This window comes from Eschscholzia californica, unplaced genomic scaffold (genome assembly GCF_041429995.1).
Source record: "Eschscholzia californica isolate CP2 unplaced genomic scaffold, dmEscCali1.0.p SCAF_1, whole genome shotgun sequence".
NCBI classification, from domain to species: Eukaryota; Viridiplantae; Streptophyta; class Magnoliopsida; order Ranunculales; family Papaveraceae; genus Eschscholzia; species Eschscholzia californica.
Genome location: NW_028238198.1, coordinates 38,264,939 through 38,287,272, shown reverse-complemented (window position 1 = coordinate 38,287,272; position 22,334 = coordinate 38,264,939). Strand labels below are relative to the sequence as shown.

Below are 22,334 nucleotides of genomic sequence, written 5' to 3'. Positions count from 1 at the left end.
TTCTTAATAACTTCTTATTTGGTTGATTGGTTGCAGAAGCTTTACGGTGTTAAACCACATCAAACACGTAAAAGGAAAGCAGACACACACACACAAACCCTTTTTGACAGGGTGGTAACATGTGTGTTTCTCCTTTGGGATGTCAGAGTTCTGGTCTTAGTCATTGAGGTCTATGATCCTTCCCAGATCATAGAGAGTATGAGATAGTCGAGAAAACGATTTCTTACAAAGTGTGGAGGTCCCTTTCTAAACGAAAAAAGTTAGAAAAACACATGAAAATTTGTAAGGACGATTACTGAAACCCCCACCCTTTCATGATACACATTACTGAAACCCCCACCTTTAATTAATAATTACTGAAACCCCCACTTTTTTGGAATTTCCGTCAGAATTAACTTAGGGAGAATTACTGAAACCCCCAACTCTGATAATGCCTTTACTGAAACCCCCCACTTTAATTAGTAATTACTGAAACCCCTCAACTCCGTTTGATCTAACAGATTTGAGCCGTTAGTGGGAGGAAAATGACTTAAATCTCCATTTGCTAAATCCGGACCTAATAATGGGAGCAGAAAATGGGGCGCCTTCGACTAAAAACAAAGGCGCTTATATCACCTTTAATATCTTCTCCCTCACTTTCCCTTGTCCCAACCCAAATCGACTTCATCTCCCACCTCCCATCAAGCCAGGCGACTTCATCTCCCACCTCCCATCAAACCAACTCCATGATAATGCTCCCTTGCTAAAATCAACCAGACGAAAGCAAGCACAAGCGGAGCAGCTGGCGTCTTCGACTAAAAGGTTATGAATTCATTCACTCTCTCTCTCTCCATCTTTCCCGTCAAACCAACTCGGCTCCCTTGCTAGAACTAGGGTTTCTGTAGTAGAAAAAAACCCTAATTTTGGGTTTTTGAGAGATAATCTGTCTTCAAGAAATATATATAAAGCAATTTCAAGAGATAATCATCACATCTACACTGGAAAGGGGAGCGAACAGAACAATGAATATTGAGGTGATTAATGGAATTCACCCATAACCATGAAAGAACAGAACAATGTTGGTATTTTATGGCTTACTTCATGTTGATCTTTAGTACAGTTTTCGTGTATAAGCAATTAGTATAATCGGCAATTTCGATGTACCCATTATGTAATGACTTTCTTTGATGGTTTTAATCCTAATCCACTTGAAGTTTGCCTACATGAGTCCATGCACGCAGTAGAGGAATATAACATTTGCTTCTCATGCTTATTGTCCAACTTGATTGTTCATATATCATACACAACATGACTAGTACTAATATGAATATCCAAGCCTGCTTACTAGAAGATTTCATAGATTAACTTTATGTTGCTTTTCACAAATTCCAACTTGAACTAGAATTTTGATTAAAGAGTACCCTAGAATATGTTCTCATGCAAGCTATGTTTTTTTTTTTGTTTCTCTTGAAACCTCATGCAAGCTATATTGACATATAAAAGTGGGGGTTTTAGTAAACGCATTATCAGAAGTGGGGGTAAAACGTAAGAGGGTAAAAAAGTAATATGGAAATTATCAAAGTTAAATCAAACAGAGTTGGGAGGTTTCAGTAATTACTAATTAACGTAGGGGGTTTGAGTAAAGACATTATTAGAGTAGGGGTTTCAGTAATTCTCCCTTCTCCATTCGACCAGGAAGCAGACCAGGAAGCAAAAAAAGGAAGGCTTCATCCCCCCTTTCAAATCCCACCGGCATTATTCCTTCCCTAATATTTCTAACCCATTCTCCTAAATCTTCAGACTTCCAGACGTAAATCTCTCTCCACCTCTCCCTCGATCACTTTTCTTTCTCTCAATTATCAACGAAGCATCCAACTGAGGTAGGGCAAAATCAAGTATACAGTACACTTCTCACTTTCCATCTCTTTACTTCTGTATTTCTCACTTAGTTGCCCTAAATGTTTGAGTTGAACCATATAAATTATCATCTGTTTGTTGGGTGTTCCTTGGTATTCATCTAACCTAGTTTGTGATTTTTTCTGTTGGGTTTTTTTGTTAGATTTACTCCATGAAATTTTAAGAATTTTGTGCTTTTGGGAGCTTAATAGGTGTATGTTAGATTTCCTCCATCAAATTATGGACCAATTTTCTAGAATAATTTGTGGGTTCAAGTGCTTTTAAGGTGTTTGTTAAATTTTCTCAAAGAATTTTTGGACCAATATTCAGTAAATCTATAGCTTCATGTGGATAAATTATTGCCCAAACAATTTACATAAGCTAGTTTTTGTTTCTCAAGCTTTATGCTATAAAGATAAGTGATGCAGATCAGTTTACACACTATGTTTCTCTTTTGACTCCCCCTCTCTCAATCATTATTAATTTATGGGCTAAGGGATGATATAGTTATTTTTTTTTACTGTTTGTTGGATTTGAACTTGGCAGAATCAAAGAGATCTAAAGAGACTTATATGATTTATTAAATTGGATTGAAACTTTTGAGGGAGAGAGAGAGAGAGAGAGAGAGAGTGTGTGAGATAGTCGAGAGTTTTGTAGCGTAGAGAGTGGCCAATAAATGGAAGATAACCCAGAACCACATATATATCAGGAATTGTATGCCAAGGTAGTCATCCAAGATCCAACTTATATGCTTGACCGATTCCTCTCTCTTATATACACATCTTGAGTCAATACTCTTCAACAAAACTTTCTTTATAGAAACTACCCGTTTCTTCCCCTAACAGTGGCTTCTAGTGATGATGATTCCATGGTGAAGTGACTGAAATTCATGTGCTGTGGTGAAAATCACACATTTAACCACAACTTCACAACCATTGAATCTCTTAAACAATAAATTATGGAGCGTCTCGATATTCCATTATCACAGCAAATCCTAGTTCAGCAAGGAAGATTAATTCTAGAAAACTATAGAGTTGAAAGAACTAGAAGATGATACAAATCTTGGTTCTAATAGGAAGGAATAATTTAGTAATTCCCAAGTTCCTTTCTTTTATTCTCGGCAGAAGGAAGAGTAGAAACGAGGGAAGCTGGGAAGGGATTGCGAGTGAGGACTTCGACTAGAGCGAGAGAGCCGTGACCGATAGGATTGAGTAAGAGTTCATCACAGATTCTCTTCAGAAGTACCCTAGATTATAATTTCTATCATCTTTTTTCTCGTTCTCTAACATCAAGTTCATCAATGGAAGGATGCTTTACCTTCTTCTTTTTTATTCTTTCTAAAGTATCTAATATTTAATTTTGATTGTTTTGGGCATTTAGGTTACTAATTTTGATTTTATCGGTGGATAATTGATTTTGATTCTTTGAGCTTTTAATTTTGATTAATTCATTGTCCATTACTCCATCGTTTGGGTTACTGATTTTGATTGTTTGAGCTACTGATTTAATTTGATCGTGTGGATTCCTGATTCTGAACAATGAAAATTGACCAAGAACTAGTACCAGTTGCCTCTGAAAGACTTGTACCTAATAAGATATATGATTTTGTAACTTTAGGGGAATCAAGAAGTAGGAATTCATCTAAATTTGTTTTGCTTTAATGTTGATTTAACCACATTGAACAGAAATGTCATTGCAATAAAGTACAACTTGTTATACCCAAGCCAAGGAAACTAGCCCTAAACTTTATTGCTAGGTACTTAGATTACTTCTTACTTCGGTAGTGTTATATTTATTTTCACGGTTCAAATGCTTCATATTTATAGACTAAAATGTCATAAGATCCTCAAGTACCCAAGCGAAGGAAAAAAAATCTATATTTGTTCTTTACATCGACAAGAGAAAACAACAAAAAAGATTCAGAACCATCACCTTCTACATGTAACATTGAAACTCTTATACTTAGTTCAACCTTGGATCCTACAAATGCTTTTAGACTGAATGAGCCATAATTAAACTTTAATTTAGGTAATTAAGAGATATGTAGTTTGTGACAATAATGATGCATTACTTTGACACCAACAAATTGCCTTTAAATGTTAGTTTTTGTGATTATATATTTGCCGTAAGAATAAATTTGTTTTATAGCACTTTTACTTTAGTCCAGTGTAAATTCAAATCCTCGCTCCGCCCTTGCTTTGTTTAACTGATCATACTCATTCCTCCAGTTTTTCTTACCTTTTCTTGTCAAGTGCTCGTATTTTATTTCCTGTTTACTTTTATTCATGGGGGTTGAGTTTGATTTCGTTTGAATTTAATTTGGTTTGACATTGATTACTAAAATTGTGTATGGACCATTACTATTTTTTTGGTCCAGTTTGAGTTTGATTTTGTTTTTGGTTTGTTTGATGTTTATTTTGGTTTGGTTTGAGCTTGATTTTGTTTGAGTTTAGTTTTGGTTTGACATTGATTACTATAAATGCGTATGGGCCATTATTGTTTTTCCTGGTCTAGTTTGAGTTCTATATTCATTTTGGTTTGTTTGAGTTTGATTTTGTTTTTGGCTCGTTTAATTTTGGTTTGGTTTGAGTTTAATGTGGTTTGGTTTCAAGCAGAGTATAGTTTTTGTTTATCTATTGATGCTCGACAAAATTCTGGAGTGTGAAGAACTAGTTTGCTTCCACTCATCAACTTATCTCCTTTCGTGGAGAAAGAAACCCTGATCCTCAATTTGTAGTTCTATTATATGTAAGTCTAGATTTGAACTCCTGTTATTTAGTTTTCCCTTTCTCCTATAGCTAAAAACCCCTAATCAATTGATTTAATCTTTCTTAACTTGTTTGTCTAATTTCATTTCAATTATATCTAGGTTGATATGTGATTTCTTACTTGTGAACTTTCTGAGTGTCGATGGTGTTTTTAATTTTTTGTCCTAATTAACAAATTTTTTGGATTCAGGGTAAGTTGATAATAGATGTTGACTATAATACGTTAAAGCTGAACAATATCAGATTCTATACATTATATGTGTACTGTATTACCAATTTCTAAGATCATCACCTTTATTTCATCAAGATAGAGAGTACATTGATACATGGGTAAGTTAGTTTTGTTTTTTTATCTCAACCACTCCTCTCATTTTGGTGGGTGTTGAAAAGTCTAGACATGATGTTTGTTGATATTGATTGAGCCGTTTGATGGAGTGTAGCTTATCGAATCTATTAAGTCTAATGTCCTTAGGTTGTAATTATTTTATTATTGACAAATCTCTTATTAGTTAGATATAAACATTATCTGGACAGTTTTATAGTCTTCACTTGCAGACTTTGTTAATTTATTGAGTATTGTTCTGTTTCTATGTTTCGCAAAGGCGTGTGCTGATTTTTTTTTTCTATCTAATGCAGCTATGAGATTTTTCTAATCATGAGCGTGGCGGGCGATTCTCCTTTGCATTCTTCCAGCAGCGATGATTTTACGGCACTTATTAATGCAGAACTAGAGGCAATTTCTTCAGATTCATCATTGGATCAAGAAGAACAAGAAGATGTCAATGAAGAGGAAGTAGAAGACGTACACGAAGAAGACGAAGAAGAAGACGCAAAGGAAGAGGAAGATGTTGAATTTGAAACAGTGAGGTTTGTGATAATCAGATTATTTTTTCTGTTGACGTTTGTTGATGATTGCATGCACTCGCATAATGCTGCTAAAGATATTATTACATGTAGAAGTCATGAATGGCTGAAACCATATTTGTTGAGGGGCCAGCGTTTTATTAACCAAATTGAAAATTTATCTTGTGTTTCTATATGATTATTACGAGGGGTATAAACTGCAGTTTACTGAATCAGATATTGACATATCCGTATACAATATCTAGTAGCATATTGCATGTCCAAATTCGAATTTGGTATTTGATAGTCCTATTTATTGAAAAATTTATAGAATAAACCTTTTCTTTATAATTTATGTTGACCTCCGCCTTGATCAATGAAACTATGGTAGGAGCTCTTTATGTTGGTAATTCCATCAGAAAGACCCAAAATGTATTAAAACTAGAAAAATTTGACCCTGGTATGTATAATTATATACCTTAGATTTCTTTGTAGGTATGAAATATACTCAGTGTAGCAAGTGAGGTTCTCTTAAAAACTCTTCTAAAAGCAACTACGAAGATCACCAAAAGAATTAGAAACTAATAACTATTGCTTATGCCAAATCTTGTCTTACTTGCTATCTACCCAAAGAATCATATCTGAATCCTTATTGCCTATGCCAAAAAATGTATCTGATATTTCCAATGAAATTGCAGGAGTAAAAGGCAAAAAGTGGAGAGTGAGAAGTACCAGGGTTCAACTTCGCTTGGATCTATTGAACAAAATTCAGGTGCTCTTTTAGTCGGTTGTCATCACTTGTTGCTATTTCTTATAATGGTGTAGTAGCACTAGTTTGAGTTTACTTTTGGTCAAATTACACTTGATTCGAGCTGAATGAGAACCTGCATTTAGGATATTACCTAACTTATTTTCAATGACCACTGGGAAATCTATGGCTCCTTTATGAAGTTAACAGTGTAGTAGCCTTATCTACTTCTCAGCTACCATACAGACGATAAAGTACAATCATGTAAACAACTATGACTTCATTAATTGTATTTGTAAGTAGTAAAGTTGTTAACCTCAGTTGGTCTGGGAAACATTCGTGCAAGCGGAGGCTTGGTATGAAGATTACACCTAATATATACGGTTATACCTTCTAGTTTGTGATAGCAACTATCCCTAAATTGATTCAACAGATAAAGGAAACAAATAACAAGAAATGGTAACTTTGATGAGTCGGGTCATTCATGTCCTCGACTCCTTACTGGAGGATTTTCGTTATTTGCGAATGCTAACCCAACATTCTGTAAACGCACATGGATTCCTCGTGTCCTCCACCATAATTTTGCTCTGGCTTTGTGTTAACATAATGGACAACATCTTGAAAATTGATAATGGCTCCTTTGTAGTTTGTATCTTGATTAATGCCTCACAAGACCAAAATTTGGAAGGAATTCCATGAGTGGACGAGGTGAGGTCTAACTTGTAGATTCAGTCGTTCAGAAATAAAAAAAAATTTGACGAGGAGGAGTTGATGGATTCACTGTAAACTTATTTGCAGGTCTATTAAACTTAGAGAGTAAATTAGTTAAATGTAAATAGATAAACTAGCATCACGTTGGTGAAGTCTAGAATGATGCTAGAGACCAATATTGTGCAATTATAAATCATAGCGCGTATCGTTTTCGGACTTTTATATTGTATCATAGATTCAAACCGAAAATCATAAGATTTTTTCGTGTATCCACATTATGTATCTATATACGTGTCTATTGGTGTGTGTATATACATGTGTGTGTGTGTGTGTATATAGACCAGAAAATATATAAGATTCTAACAGAAAAGAATCAGAATACATATAAATAGATTAGTTATGGAAAATGGTATACTAACAGAAAACAGAACACTTGTAAAGAGTACTAATAGAAAATAATATACTTACAAAAAATTGCTAGAGAGAAAATCAGTTTTACAGAGGGAGTCATGAAAGGAGTAAGATAAGCAGGGGAAGGAGATATAAACAGTGAGTCTGGAGAGAGAAAGTCTGTTCGGTGGTGTCTTTAGACGAAGAAGAAGGAAAACAAAGGAAAAAGAGTAAAAAAGAACAAGAAAAAGTACTTGGTAAACTGTAATCTTCATTCATAACCTTCAATATAAGCTCTTAGTAGTCTTTCCTTATTTTTCTTTTTTTCTTTCCTTCTATTTTTCTTCTAACGTGTTGTTCGAACAAGGGATGAAAGTTTTGAACCTGAAAAACCCTTCTGATTCTATAGAAGGTTGAATCTTATGATTCACTCTAAATCCCATGATTCGCGATTTAACGTAAGATTCAACTTATGAATATTGTATGATCTGATTTTAAGTACGATTTGGATCTAAAATTGTACGATCCGAATCAAATTGCATGATTTGAATCGTAAATCATACGATTTTAACATCATTGGTAGAGACATCAGTTTGACATCATTCAGAGACTCCACACGTAAGGCCCTGCTACAACCATACATGGATTTAAACTTGGTAGAGGCTAAAGCTGCGCGTGCCTCGAGGCAACTTGCTATGTTTTCGCCTCAAGGCATACACATACCAATATACTACCAAAAACAAAACTTTATGTGACATTCTATAGTAAGAGTATTGATATATTTTGTTTGTAAACACTTAAATCTTTATTAAATTATAGCAAAGGAAAAACTAATGTACACCAATTAGGAATTGATGTATTCGCATAAAGGGACGCTTCACTATTCCATAGCAAACTGCCTTGAGGCAGGTGTTTAAACACTGCACAATTAAATGACCGTAACAAGAATTAAAGAACATAATTGTATAGACAACTCCTTGGCTCCACAGGATATCAAGGTTAACAAGGATTAAAGAACAATTCTGCACTCTGCCAGACGTAAATGAGTCAACAATTTAACTTCTAGGATGAGTTTGCGGATTCCCCACAACTTAAATGAGCCAACATCTAATTTCTGTTTTTTTTATCAAACAAATGGAGGACCATAAAACTCTTATTGAAAAGAACCTTGATCTAGATTAACCTTCACAAAGAGCACTAAGATACTGTAGGGCTGGATGTGTTACTAATGACCAATCTGCTGATATGGTCTAAAATTATGTCTAAGCTAATGTACTTTTGCAATGTTAAAAATCCTCTCTGCTTTGATATAAGAGGTATTTACCTAATAACAGTTATCTAATGTAGATGCATCTGCGAAATCGGAGACATGTACACATCCAGCTTTTATTAGTCAGATGTGCGTAATATGCGGACAGCATATAGATGATGGATCTGGTGTAGCACTTGGTTACATACACAAAGTACGATATCCTCCTCACGTATTTTCTTGAAGATATCTTTATTTTTGTATTGCTTACTTCTAAAATGTATTCTTCTGAAACTTAATATGGTTTGGTTGCACAAACATTTAATCACTCTATTATTAGTTCCTGTCTAAGAAATGAAAAAGAAGAAGAAATGCCATTTCATTCTATGCTTCTCTAATCCAGTGCCTAATTGTTTGCTGCTTATTATTACTCTACTAGGATTTAAAAATTGGCACAGAGGAACTTGCTCGGTTACGTGGTGAAGATCTGAAGGCTTTGTTGCGCAATAAAAAGCTGTGCTTGGTTCTTGACTTAGATCACACCCTACTTAATTCAACTCGATTTATAGATATCTCACCTGAGGAGGAATATCTAAACAGGCAAACAGATTCTTTGCAAGGTATTATCCATTTCCGGTTCTGTTGTGGTGGTTGTACATATGCAGCAAAAGGCATTTTCTATCTTGTTTTCTTACTTTTTCGCAACCCATGTGGATATCATGCTCACAAGTCACAAAAAGTTTGCCTGTTTTAAAATTGCTAAACCTGTCAAACGTTGACTGGACTTACACCGAGACGGATTACCTTCAGAAAACATGAAGTATCGAGAACTCAAGATTCTTACAAAGATGAACAACAGTGTTAGGAGATCATCCTCGTCGGAAGTCGGAACTGAGCCCTTAGACCCCTCTGTGTATGATACTCATAACAATCGTAGTTCCTTTTTTCCATTATTGTCTGTTTACTGTGATTGAGTTACTGCAAAACTAGTTGATCATGTACCATGATGTATTCTATCATATGTATGACATCAGGTGGGTGCATGTACTACATTATTCGTTATGAAGGGTTAGATTATATGAGAGATTTAGTTTATGGATTAGATGGTCATGAGAGATTCAGGGAAAGCAATTATGGGGAGAAGTGAGAAAGAGATAATTATGAGTGATAACCATTGGATATAAATTTCAAGATGAAAACTAGACAACCTAAATTGTAAATTATAAATCTGAACTGCCGAAGGGCACCCTAAAAGATCCTTGTGTTATATCTAAGGATCTAGGCTTTTGTTAAAAGCCTATTTTTATTGAAATTCGAATCTCATGACGCTTCTTCCAATGACCAAATACAATGCTTAGCACATGGTAATTAGTCTCACTCGTAGTAGAGATGCACAACTTAGACCCATTAATTCAGAAAGGCTGAGATTAATCCGTCCACCTCTCCCATATTAATCCTTGAGATCTGGAGTCCTGAAATTTTAGATAAAGTGGATATCATCGAGGTATATGCAGTTTTTATGTTGTCTACTCAGGTTACTATCATTTTCAAAATATTTTCATTTACTACTATATTTTTGTTCTGATTACCATATTCCCTTATTCTGAGATTTAACAAATTAAATGGCTAGATATTCCGAATGGAAGCTTATTCAAGTTGGACTCTATGCACATGTTTACAAAGTTGAGGCCCTTTGTACGGACTCTATTGAAAGAAGCCAGTAGCATGTATGAGATGTATGTGTACACAATGGGAGAGAAAGCTTACGCATTGGAGATGGCACGGCTTCTAGATCCTGGCAAAGTCTACTTTGATTCAAGAGTAATTTCGCAAGCTGATTGCACTCAGAAACATCAAAAAGGTCTTGATGTGGTCATTGGAGCAGAAAGTGCTGTAATAATCCTGGACGATACAGAGTTTGTAAGTATTGTTTCCTATTATGTTTTTTTTTTAAATATATCGTTAGGCTTGCTTTTTTTACTTTGTTGTTAATATGTACCACAAAGCCTCCTTTCCGTAAGACTAAAGATGTTAAATGTTTCTTTAGATGAAAGTCTTTTTTCTCCACTCTTTTGTTCTCCACTCTTTTGTTTCTGGATGGGGAAGGGAGGAAACTGAAGTGGTTCTTCTTACATCAAAGCCATCTAATTGAATAATGGTTTGGGAGTGAAATAGATTGTTGTAGCTCTGTTTTAGAAGCTCGATGCCGAGGATGCTGCAGTGAAAAGAATTAGCCGTGTTACCTTTTTTCTTATTCTCGCAGTACAAACCTCTTTCTTGTATGGTTGTGTTAGAAGTGCTAACATGTGCAGTTTGGTTTATTTTATAGGTCTGTAAGATTCGCGTCGTATCCGAAATATCTGACAATTCGGATATAGTATATGGATATTTTAATCGGATTAATTCGGCATATCAGATTCAAATACTGCACAATCTGTATCCAAAAGTATCCAATCTGAAAAATACATTATATATCTTTTGATATATTAGATATCAGATATATCATTTTAAATACATACGATGTATGTTACATAGATATATGATATTCATACTTCAGTTGATACGGCCAAAAGTAAATCAGATCAAGGGGAATAAGAGTAAAATTTCTAAAACTCGTTTTTTTTGGGACAGACGATATATCATTTTAAGCTTATCGGCTCATGTAGTTTTCGGATATATGCGGATATGGAGAGCAAATGTGCAATCGTTTCGGACATCGGATAATTTTTCAGATATTCGAAATGGACTCGAGTACTGCATTATCCGTTCCGTTAAACATCCGTTGACACATTTAGTTTTTGACGTTTGTGATTTGCATGTTAGTTATTGTTCTTGTTTTTGTTTTATGTTGGCGTCTTTTCTAGAGACGTCTTTACGTTTTGGTAGTAGGCACTACGCAGGGTGAGGCGTAAGCATCATACATATTTTTAATAAAAGAATTTCTCGATTCGGTGAAATTTTGTTAACATAAAAGTTAGTGAGGGGTTTGTACCCAAGTTTCTTGCTAATGAGATTATTGATAATCAGTATAACCCTATATGTTTTTCTTTACTAGATTAAGGTCTGTAATCTTACTGAATTTTATGGGTAATCATATTCAGGTGTGGCAGAGGCACAAGGAAAATCTTATTCTGATGGAAAGATATCATTTCTTTTCTTCAAGTGGTCGCACATTTGGCTTCAACCGTAAATCCCTTTCAGAAACAAAGATGGATGAGAATGAGTGTGATGGTGCACTTGCAACTGTTCTTGAAGTTCTAAAGCGTATTCACCAGATGTTCTTTGACCCGGTTAGTATTTTTTTTTCGTTCACTTTTAGGTGTTTCATGTTTATCACTCTGGTTCTAATCAGTTCGCTTCTTGCAGGAGCGCTCTGATGATCTCATGGACCGAGATGTAAGACAGGTAAATGTTCCTAGCGGCTCTCATGTCTCAAGTACATGCTAACTTGCAAGAAAAGAATAATTGGATGGTCGTTTGATTGTAGTGCTTAAGTTATATATCCCAAATTTCTATTTTAAACACCCATTAACCTAAACTGTTAAGCTCGGAATCGACCCAAGCTGTAAAATCGGAATCGGCCAAGAGCGGAGTCCGAGTTAGAGCTGAGGCGAGTCAATCGGCCGCATCAGGCTGGGTCAGGTGTATGTGGAAAAAAGTTAATGATTTTTACTATATCACGACAAAAAACCTATTTCTAATGTTACTTCAGTGCATATACCTCAAATTTAGAGCTTCTACCTTCAATGTAAACTACATAAATACTAACAATTAAGAGAATGACAAGAACTATAAATTAAAATATTAATGTCGTAAACTGAATCCAGTTCAAGACTTCAACTATCAAGAAACTCATAGATAAACTAATAACTATTACTCGTTGCTAATATTTTTAACGAGTAAATATTTTGGATGCCTTCTCGTGTTTCAAGAAGTGAAGCACAATAACTCAGTACCTTAAGCACCTAGTAAAAAACTTAGTTCCTAAATACTCATTAATTTCTGTGTCAAATCCGAGTTGGCTGACTGCCAAGTCAGTGCCGAGTCAACCGAGTCACTCAGCTAAACCCTAGACTAGAGGACTTGACCGAGCTCGGCTTGGGTTATCCCGAAGCCTGAGCCGAGTCTTGAGTTACTTGGCCGACTCGGCCGAGTTTAACGACATAGATTGGAACAAAATAATCTATACCGTATTTTTGATTCACAATTGAAATCTGACTGGAAGTCTGAAGCTCTTAATTAACTTGAGTTGGATTTCAGAATGTCTTTTTATATGACTTGTATTTTTTACTCGTTTGAATAGCTCCTGCTGCTTATAGATCCACTTGGATCAGACAAAATAAGTCTGAACTAAGAACCTAGTGTCAAAAATGACTATTGTGCTCTGATAAGAATACTTTACACTCAAACGATTCAAATTGCAACAAGCCACAGTTTGGCGAGTCAGATTCAGACAATAAGAAAGAAACACCACCTAAGAATATGACCAAATTTTTTTCCTGCCTAAGTTGTCAAAAAGAGTTGTTTTCATATACAGATTAGATCGAACCTGTTAGATCTTTGGATAGTATAGTTAGATATAGTTCTCTTATTAGTTAAGAAAAATATATCTCTGTTATTCAAATTCCTTGTACGATTTTGGTATGTATACATTGATAAACTCATTCGGAATGCTATATAGATTATCTGGTTGGAATGTGTTGAATCAAAGGTCTGGAATTTTGTTTACCTGTCTCCCAATTGGGTTAGAAAACTTGATCATCTTATTGGTGAGGATTAGGAAGCTCAACCTTAGAGTTCTAACACCATGATACTGTTTGACCCAACCAGTACGAGTTTGAGTTTAGTTGCCCACATTAAACAAAATCTAACTCGACTTGAATGACAGCAGACTAACCACCTTATGGTGTTGAATTAAGGTAAAGCCACAAAAACATGGTTATCTTTACAACTTGTTTTGCGTCTCAAATTATTACTTGTTCTTAAACCTTTTCTTAGCATGATTACTTTTTTTTTAACAGTCTTTTTACTATCTATAGGTACTCAAAATAGTCAGGAAGGAAATTTTGAAAGGTTGTAAGCTAGTTTTTAGTCGGGTTTGGAAGATCGGAGAGCCAGTTGAAAATCAGAGGCTTTGGGAGATGGCGGAACATTTGGGTGCTACATGTACTACAAATCTTGACTCATCCGTGACACATCTTGTTTCGACTGACACTGGAACAGAAAAGTCACGCTGGGCAAGGGAACATAAGAAGTTCTTGGTTCACCCCAGGTGGATCGAAGCTGCTAATTTCTTATGGAAACGACAGCCAGAAGAAAACTTTCCGGTTTCTAACATGAAAAGCCAATAGAAATTACTTGACAGGTCCAGGCAAATCTTACACAAGTCTTTGCCAGAAGTTAGATAGAACACAAATGTATTGAACTAGGATTTGTTTCGTTAAGTACTAAATAGATATTCAGCTCACCCCGTTTTGGAGATGGTTTAATGCGGATTGGACTTAATAGCTCCTCAGAGTTAGCTTTTTCTTTATTTTTCTTCAATTGAAGATATAAATTTTGATTCGACTCGGGAATCATGTTCCTGGCCTTTGCCAACAAAAGCACCTGAATCTGTCCAGTAAAGATCAATCCTTTGGTTGTGCAGGTTTTGACAATTGACAATTGAAGTATTACAAAAAGAGCAAATAGAATGCAATTACTAAGAATAACACTATTTTCATGTGATAACTCGTAGTTGAAGTATTATTTTACATTTTTATTTGGTTTTCTCGATTTTCAATAATGGCATCACTTTTTCGGACGGCTAATTTTTGAAAAAAATAACTTGAGTCTAGGGTTGTAAACTCACTGATGGCTTATTAATATGGTAAATTCCATTACCAATTAGTCTTAGAGAGCCTAAGGTTAAACAATAGGGTTTTTTGAGTTTACTTCCCTCAATACTAAGTGGCAATTGAGTTTACCCCTCCACAATTGGTAATCGAGTGCTCCTGTTGAACTTAGTACTTTTTTAAAAACCATTGTTAAACACTCCATTAGATTTGAACAACAGACTAACCACTTTATGGTGTTCCAATTTCCATACCCAAGCATGACGAAGTTTTTGCTAAAAATAATAAGTGGAAGTAGGTAAATTCAGTTATCAATTATTGAAAAGTATGAACTCAATTAACAATTAGTGTGGAGGGAGTGAGCTCAAAAAAATCCTAAACAATGATTCTAAAGCGACACGACAAGACCACATGATTCGTTAAATTTATTTGGCATACTAGAATTTGGATGAAAATATCTTGATTGTCAAGACTTGTATGCCCAAGTCCCAATTGCATTCCTCTCTTTCTTCGCACGAAGAAGGGTTGCCACCTGTTCGCCGTGGTGGGAGATCTTCATCCTCTCCTCACTCCACCAATGTCACAACTGGTGAGTCATGGTGGGAGATCTTCCTCTCTTCATTCCACCAGATCGCTGGCAAGGCACCATTGCCTCCTCCGAGTCAGGTGTTTGAAATGAACCTTCAATTTGAGTTACAATCAAATCATTCTAATGATTGACATCTAACTTGAAAAGAAAACACCACATAACTATATAAGTAATTGGTTTCTCACCAAACTCTAGCGGAAAAAGAAATATTTGAAGTATCGCTCACTTCACTCCCTCTCTTACCATCTGTCATACTCGATGAGAAATAGACGGGATGGCTTTTAAAAGGTGTGACAACTTATTCAAAGGCTGTAAAAAAGAAACTAATAAGGTGGCCGATATTTGTATGGTAGTTTGTAGGCTTGTAGCAGCAGAATGGTCATAAGTGGAAGAAAAGGCTGAATATTGTATAACTGAAAGGTTGATAAAGCTGCTGCTGCTATACCTTTCTTTAGAACAGTTTCTTTAAAATGTCTGTTGGTTTAATTTGTCTTGTGGCACCCAAACTGACTCATCCCATCCCCAATTCATATCCATCTTAGGGTTAGGGCTACCCTCATCCTCTCTCATTCTTTACCGTCCATACTTAAATCACACCATACACTTGTTATCCCTATAAACCATGCATAATAACACCATCACACGTGTTAATTATTATAAACACCCAAAAAATTATATTTCTCTTCTAATGTTATTGGTACTCCTATGAAATACCCAAGTATCCCGAAGATCTAATCAATTTTCTTTTTTGATAAAAGGAGGTTAATGCATCTATTTATTAAGAGTTATTTTCTATTTGGTCCCCTATTTTGTAACCAGCTTTCTTTATGACCCCCTATTTTTTGTAAATTCAAATATAACTCCCTTTCGAAAGAGAGGTGACGTGGAGAGAGATAAGTGGTGGAGAGGGAAGTGAGGTGGAATTTATGTTTTCTTTTTAATTTTATTTTGAAAAAATATTTATAGGAAGGGTAGTTAGAACATTTACATAAAAAAACATAAAAAAGAGGTCATATTTGAATTTACAGAAAATAGGGAGCCATAGAGGAAGCTGGTCACAAAGTAAGGGGGCAAATAGGAATTAACTCATTTATTAATCACTGGTACATTGAATGAACAATCTGTATCTAAATGACTTGTAGTAATACTCGGAGTCTGGGTTATCTCTCAATGTTGAATTATCACGTTTTCATAAGCAAACTTAACGAAAATGTGGTAAACGTTAAAGTTGTCTTAATTAGATGAATTTTTGAATGATCTTATCAGAATATACTTAGTTAAAAGTTGATTTGGTAAAATACAATTTAAAATAGTAAGTGCTGAACTTGTAGACCACAGTATTACGAATTTTCACAGACCAACTTTAATTATTAAAGTGACAGTTAAATTTAACATTAACGGTCGTTGTTGACCTAAACCTGCAATGCTTAGAATAAACAATACACTAAAGTGTTTGATGTGATAGTTCCCTATCGAATCGCTATCTCCAAAAATGAACAATATTATAAAGTTTTGATATTATTTGTATAGCTGGCAAATTTGAAGTAGTATGTGAGTAGTTTCACAGTTTTAGGAATTAATTCTCTATTTTGTAAACACATTCAATATAATTACGTAAAGGGTTTGCAGTCAACTGCAGCAAGATTTACTATTTTCATAATTTGTGTTTGATAGATGTAGATATGGGAGGGCTCTAGGAATAGGCTAGTTTTGAGTTTAACAAAATACATTTTCTTGCCGTTGAACACATCCTTTAAAATTCCAGAAATTTTACCCGAAAACTTGTTGTTGTAGGCTTCCATTGATCCAGACATGTAGAAAGACCGAAAAAATAACGTCTATATCAATGGGAGCCGACAATATCAACTTTGAAGTTGAGATTTGAAATTTTGATTAAATTTGGGCCGTTGGGAGATTCAAATCACAACCACCACATCAATTGAGCAACTTATTTTGTCAAAATCCTTTGTCATTCTAGCATTTCCAGTAATATCTTTCTTGAAACTCGGAGTACAAGGAACTTTGTGGAATCTCATGTTTTGAAGCCGTTAGGACATTGTTATGTACAAGGGCGGTAGCAATAGAATAATGATTACTAACATGTTTCGTTACTATTTATTTATGATGTTATGATAGGAGAAAGAAGCTAGCTAGTTAGTGGTGTAATTGTTCTCAATCAATTCATCAAGAGAGAGAGAGAGAGAGAGAGAGAGAGAGAGAGAGAGAGAGAGAGAGAGAGAGAGAGAGAGAGAGAGAGAGAGAGTGAGAGAGAGATGGCATTGAGGAGGGGGAGTGTGGGGAGAGGGATGGTGGGTACACTATTGGCAGTAATATTTGTGATGAATTTGATAGTTGTTGGACTCTCAAGTTGGTCAATTGATAAATACATTGATGGCAGACAACATCACCATCGTATGTTGTTCCATTTTTCTTAATTCAGACATTTTATCTAACTACAACTACTGCTTTTCTCTCTCTAGAATCTAATAGGTACTATTTGTTTTATGTGTGTTTAGATTTGGGAGGGAATTCAGCAACAACATATATGTTGGTGTTTGCATTGATAGCTGGTGTGACAGGGGGATGCTCTGTACTAGTTGGTCTTCTTCATCATCGTGCTTGGGACAATAACAGCTTGGCTGCTGCTATTTCCCCTGCTCTCATCTCTTTAGCTCTCACTGCTCTTTCATTTGGGTTCTCTTCTTTTCTCTCTCTCTGTCTTTAAGATCTAATTTCAGATTTTTTTTTTCTTATTAAAATCTTATTTCTTCTTGACAGCCTTGCATGCAAGGAGATTGGTTTAGGAGGACATAGAGGAAGGCGCTTGGTAACAATAATTAATTAAATTTACCCTTTCTTTCTTTATATGTATAAGCATAGAAAAATGATGAAATTCCCAGCTAATATCCCGACTGGGGTACTTGGACGAGTCAGATATAGCTAGAGAAAGTTAAACACTATCTCTCACTAAATCTGGATTGGTCAAGTACCCTGGCCGAGATATTGGACGTGCATAACATTCTGGCATAGCATATTTGATTGAGAATGGTTGAGTGAGCGAGCTACATGTTTGTTATCCTCATTTTCGAGGTGATTTTAAAGGAATCCCTTTTTTGCTCTTAGCTGATTCCTCTCTTAGCACTCTTTCTCTTATAACTGAGCTGTTTGAGACGAATTGGAGCAGTCTTAGAATTTCGGACCGGACATATTCGTTCAAGCCCAACAATGATTAGGTTTAGTCTCAGTGTCCTAGGACTGCCCCAACCGGTGGGGAAAGAAGAGAAAAAAAAAGGCCCTAGAGTAAAGTGAAGGGGTGCACCCTTGCCAGGCCTTGCCGATAAGTAGTTAGATTCATTAAAAGCTCCTAATTAGGTGTCGAGATGGTAGCAATTTTGTAATATTTGTGATGAGACAACCACCTGTTGGGGAGATGGTTTTGAAAGCCAACCTTACCCTACTAGTCCCACATTGGCTTACTAGAGAAACTTAGATTATAATAGGTTGCTTGATAGAGTAAAACACAAAACGAGAATATCCAAAGTTTGCATCAAGGTTTTTCTAAAATCACTTTCATGGCCGTTGCTTCTCTAGTTTTTTCTGATTTATAGTTTCCATTGATCTAACCATTATATTTCCAACGCAGCAAACATTGGAGGTATTCATAGTAATACTAACGGTGACGCAGCTTCTATATGTGGGGCTACTACATGCTGGGATGGTGAAGAGCAAATATGGTCCAGGTTATCATGATCACTACTCTCCCATGGTTTCTCATCCTCCTTCTCATCAACCTTACCCTACTAGTCCAACTCCTGTTGTTTAATCTTTTATGTAACTTCTCTCTGTGTTGTACATATAAGTAAAAATCACATTTTAGATACTTACGCCAAACTATATTTAAGGAAATTATTCAATTATGAACTTTTCATCACAACTTATTAGTCTAATTTACAAGATATGTCATGTTGATTCACTAGCTACAAACTCTGCAAGTTTTCAGAACATCTACCTTTGTATCGTCTTCGTAGAGGAAGATAATATATGGCGGTTCTCATATCTAAATAAGATTTTTATAGCAACCCACTTATAGATACATCATCTTCTATCTTTCCGAAAAGATGGAATCTTCTGCTCTTGAGTTGGTTAATCATAAACCGCATTCTGTTCCAAGATTTCAATGTTTAGACTTTAGACTGAAAACAATCGGTGAATCTATTCCAACATCCGACTACCTCCGTTTCTGCTGCCATTTCATCTAAAGGTTCTTTAAATTTGGCCATTTCACTAAGTTCTTCAAAAGAATCGACAAGATTCTGGAGCCGAGCAACAAATTCAATCAATAATGAAGCAAATGTTGCTAAAGATAATGCACTTGCACTTTGATATGTTTTTGATTCTTCAAGAACGACTTCGTTTCCATCAAGAGAGCGAGCACGAGTAGGCCATGATATTTGTTTCATGAATATCGCTTCTGAGGGATTACCTGCTGGCAGAGAAGGGTTTACATCAGTGTTAGGAGGATGGATATGGGCATCCCTACCTTTTGACATTTGATCGACCGGTCTTAGATCAAGAAGAGCTTCACTCCGTGACTTCATCCGAAGCGATTTATTTTCATCTTCGTTCAAGTTGAGAATATCTTCGGGATTTTCCAACACCTTGGGTCGGGATCCAATCTCCCAACTTTCAGAATCGACAAGAAGATATGATCTTCGATCTATCTTCTTTTGAAGTTCTTCTGCAGCTTCGTGCACTTCAAAGAGGATATCCCCATGGCTTAACTTCTCCATCTTCTTCACTTTCTCGCCAATTTCACGCAAAACTTTAGCACCTTCTATTCCTACTCTCTGCATCTCACTACTAAAGACTTGTCTCCGTTCTGCTGGAGCCTACAAAAACAAAAAATTGAGGTTCACCACTTACTTCCACATAAATCCTAAACCCCAAACCCTAAACCCTATAAACGAAAGGTGAGCATAAATATAATCACCTGTATTTCAGCAAGTATACAGCCATGCAAGGCCATGACCATGAATGCACAATGCCTTAGTGTACCACTCAGTTTTACATAATTCCTCCAAGGATAGTTAAACATTTTGTAACGACCATGCGGAGGCTCCCAGATCGCGAAACCTAGCTGCGAAAATAAGAATAAATTAAACTAGATACTCATTTGCTTGCCACATCGACATGATAATCTCAACAAATCATACCAAGGCTTCCTCTTGGCTAGTAGATTCAACGGCTGATCTGTAGCCACTGTAAACCGTGTCATCAGAAGAAGCTTGGTAAGTAAGAATCTTCGAAGGCACCTTCTCATATTCAACACATTGCAAGTACTCATTCACGCAACCTATGAAAGATAAGCAAGCATGAGGCAAACATCCATGCCCTAGATTCGTAGTGAAAAAAAAAGCTAAGAACCTTGGTAACATGCCTTAGGGGCGGAGTGAGGTATGAATAAAACATAGAAACCAATATTCGTATGGCTTCAATATCTATGTTAGCCCTAGCTTACCAATTCAACGAAATTTAATCCTCAAAACGTAATTAGTAAACCTTTTCTCTATAAAAGAAGGTTGGACAATTGGAAGAGGTGAACACGATGAGTTAATTTATGTTTCTAATAACGTTTGAAGTTTATAAAGGTTCAATTCTAATTTCTCTACATCTATTCAAGAGTACTATTCGAACCGATTAGAAAATTCTAAATTTACGATAGGTAGGTATCTGGTATTCTAATTGTCCAAGTTATTGGTACTTTTCCACAACACATTATTTTCTTAACGAGAAAAACAGGAAAATGTTGACTCACAATACACTCTAACTATAGACTTGATGAATTCTTATAGAATAGGTAATTTAATAGAAAAACAAAAACTAACCTTCCAAGGAAGTAGCGACACTCTTGAAATTTTTCACGACCAAATTATGCAAATCCTCGCCTGCCCATATAGGATAGATACATATATTCACAACTAAACTAATTCCGGCACCAAGTGCAATGAGCAAGAAGCGAGTCACTGCTGTTTGAACAAACTCCCCTGTCCTATACCCAGATACTGTTATAAAGCAATAAGTTAACACAAACACCCGAAACCCATATTCGTATGGCTTCAATGTTGGATATAATTTTAAGAAGGTAGCGACAAATCCTGTTATCAACAAAAACATTTAATTAATATGTAGCATAATATCAGATACAGAAAGATAGTAGAGCTAATCGGGTTTTCGTAATGATCAATGCTAGAGACAAACCTACTAAAAAGATACACATAATGATAAGAAATTCTTCGAATTTTCCGCCCAATGCACATAGTTCTGCCATGGCTAATGCAAGTCCACCAGCAGACAATGTCCCTAAACCTCGATTAAACCCTTTACTTAGGGTTGCTCCTGGATAAGAAACAACACAAACTTACATGTTTTAAACCATTAAAGACATCCATAATAAAAAAACACTCTCTAAGTATAATTTCTAAAATAAAGTAAGCAAAGTGGGTTTGATTAATTTACCAATGCTAAATTCGAAGACAACAACAACAGTGAGAATAGCCCAAACAGAGTATCGACCTAGATCTTTAAAGGGTTCTTTGAGAAAAATAATTAAAGATATAAGAACAAGAGCAAGACCCATTTTAGCAGCAAATATGAATTTCCTTGGATCGGCAATACCAAGCTGCCATGACTTAATAACAAGCTCTTTTATACTATTCCAAGTGTTTATGAACCAATCAGATGTAGAACGGAAACAACGATATCTACCTCCATTACCACCATCATCAATCATACTATTAAACCCTAACTCTGAAAACCCTCCTTTCTCAAGAAGTCTTTGTCTACTCTTCTCTGCAAAACTATATCTGAATGAACCCATTTTGTTAGCCATCTCTCTCTGTTCCCCTCCAAAGTGAAGAATCTGAAATTCCTAAAGGGGAAATTAGTTAAAATTAGAGAAGAAAATATCTTCTTTTTTGGGGTGGCCGGTGGGTGAGGAAAGGGATTAGTGAAAGAGAAGTAGATTTGATGAGTTAGAAGTGAAAAAGGAAAAGGAATAATGAAGGGGGGATGAGTTTTGATTGAAGGAGGAAAGTAAGATTTGATGAAATCTGATGAGTGAAGGGGAAAATAGATTTGTTTAGTAGTATTTCATAAATCTGAGTAACACGTGTTGGAGTTAGATATGCGAATCTTTGTTGAGAGAGAAGAGAATGGATGATGGGGCGAACTTTTGGCCCCCCTATATAGAGGTATTCTACAAATAGCCCCCAACATTGAGATCAGCTTCCTGTCTAGCCCCCTACTTTATCAAAAATATACAGATGAC

General features: G+C 35.7%; 3 protein-coding genes across 5 annotated transcripts; 2 read left to right on the top strand and 1 right to left on the bottom strand.

The window, feature by feature from the left end:
- Positions 1-1,501: 1,501 nt before the first annotated feature.
- CPL4 (C-terminal domain phosphatase-like 4) lies at positions 1,502-14,311 on the top strand. 3 transcript variants are annotated; one of them, XM_086653141.1, is made up of 10 exons: positions 1,677-1,859; positions 3,000-3,086; positions 5,280-5,510; positions 6,185-6,258; positions 8,683-8,798; positions 9,024-9,204; positions 10,215-10,504; positions 11,686-11,874; positions 11,951-11,989; positions 13,624-14,311. In XM_086653141.1, exons 3-10 carry the CDS (start codon positions 5,299-5,301, stop codon positions 13,933-13,935), a joined length of 1,413 nt encoding a protein of 470 aa, XP_086509267.1. In that variant the 5' UTR covers positions 1,677-1,859; positions 3,000-3,086; positions 5,280-5,298; the 3' UTR covers positions 13,936-14,311. The 3 variants fall into 3 exon arrangements, with proteins under 3 accessions (XP_086509266.1, XP_086509268.1, XP_086509267.1); XM_086653140.1 differs by lacking the exon at positions 3,000-3,086 and having other exon boundaries at positions 1,502-1,859; XM_086653142.1 differs by lacking the exon at positions 3,000-3,086 and having other exon boundaries at positions 1,633-1,874.
- Positions 14,312-17,195: 2,884 nt separating this feature from the next.
- Positions 17,196-18,941, top strand: LOC147566633 (membrane protein PM19L-like). Its single transcript, XM_086653143.1, has 4 exons — positions 17,196-17,419; positions 17,524-17,701; positions 17,786-17,834; positions 18,651-18,941. Exons 1-4 carry the CDS (start codon positions 17,281-17,283, stop codon positions 18,828-18,830), a joined length of 546 nt encoding a protein of 181 aa, XP_086509269.1. The 5' UTR covers positions 17,196-17,280; the 3' UTR covers positions 18,831-18,941.
- LOC147566632 (aluminum-activated malate transporter 9-like) lies at positions 18,902-22,221 on the bottom strand. Its single transcript, XM_086653139.1, has 6 exons — positions 21,524-22,221; positions 21,266-21,403; positions 20,893-21,162; positions 20,221-20,360; positions 19,998-20,144; positions 18,902-19,896 (listed from the first exon to the last, which is right to left on the bottom strand). The coding sequence occupies exons 1-6, from the start codon at positions 21,894-21,896 to the stop codon at positions 19,189-19,191; spliced, it is 1,776 nt and encodes a 591-aa protein (XP_086509265.1). The 5' UTR covers positions 21,897-22,221; the 3' UTR covers positions 18,902-19,188.
- Positions 22,222-22,334: the final 113 nt, after the last annotated feature.

Excerpts from the sequence above, each read along its gene's own strand:
- CPL4 (XM_086653140.1), top strand. The coding sequence starts at position 5,299 with ATGAGCGTGGCGGGCGATTCTCCTTTGCATTCTTCCAGCAGCGATGAT. Across the intron at positions 5,511-6,184 it reads GTTGAATTTGAAACAGTGAG|GAGTAAAAGGCAAAAAGTGG; the intron begins GTTTGTGATAAT and ends ATGAAATTGCAG. Across the intron at positions 11,875-11,950 it reads ACCAGATGTTCTTTGACCCG|GAGCGCTCTGATGATCTCAT; the intron begins GTTAGTATTTTT and ends CGCTTCTTGCAG.
- LOC147566633 (XM_086653143.1), top strand. The coding sequence starts at position 17,281 with ATGGCATTGAGGAGGGGGAGTGTGGGGAGAGGGATGGTGGGTACACTA. Across the intron at positions 17,420-17,523 it reads TGGCAGACAACATCACCATC|ATTTGGGAGGGAATTCAGCA; the intron begins GTATGTTGTTCC and ends ATGTGTGTTTAG. Across the intron at positions 17,835-18,650 it reads GACATAGAGGAAGGCGCTTG|CAAACATTGGAGGTATTCAT; the intron begins GTAACAATAATT and ends TTTCCAACGCAG.
- LOC147566632 (XM_086653139.1), bottom strand. The coding sequence starts at position 21,896 with ATGGCTAACAAAATGGGTTCATTCAGATATAGTTTTGCAGAGAAGAGT. Across the intron at positions 21,404-21,523 it reads TGTCTTCGAATTTAGCATTG|GAGCAACCCTAAGTAAAGGG; the intron begins GTAAATTAATCA and ends TTTCTTATCCAG. Across the intron at positions 19,897-19,997 it reads GTATACTTGCTGAAATACAG|GCTCCAGCAGAACGGAGACA; the intron begins GTGATTATATTT and ends TTGTTTTTGTAG.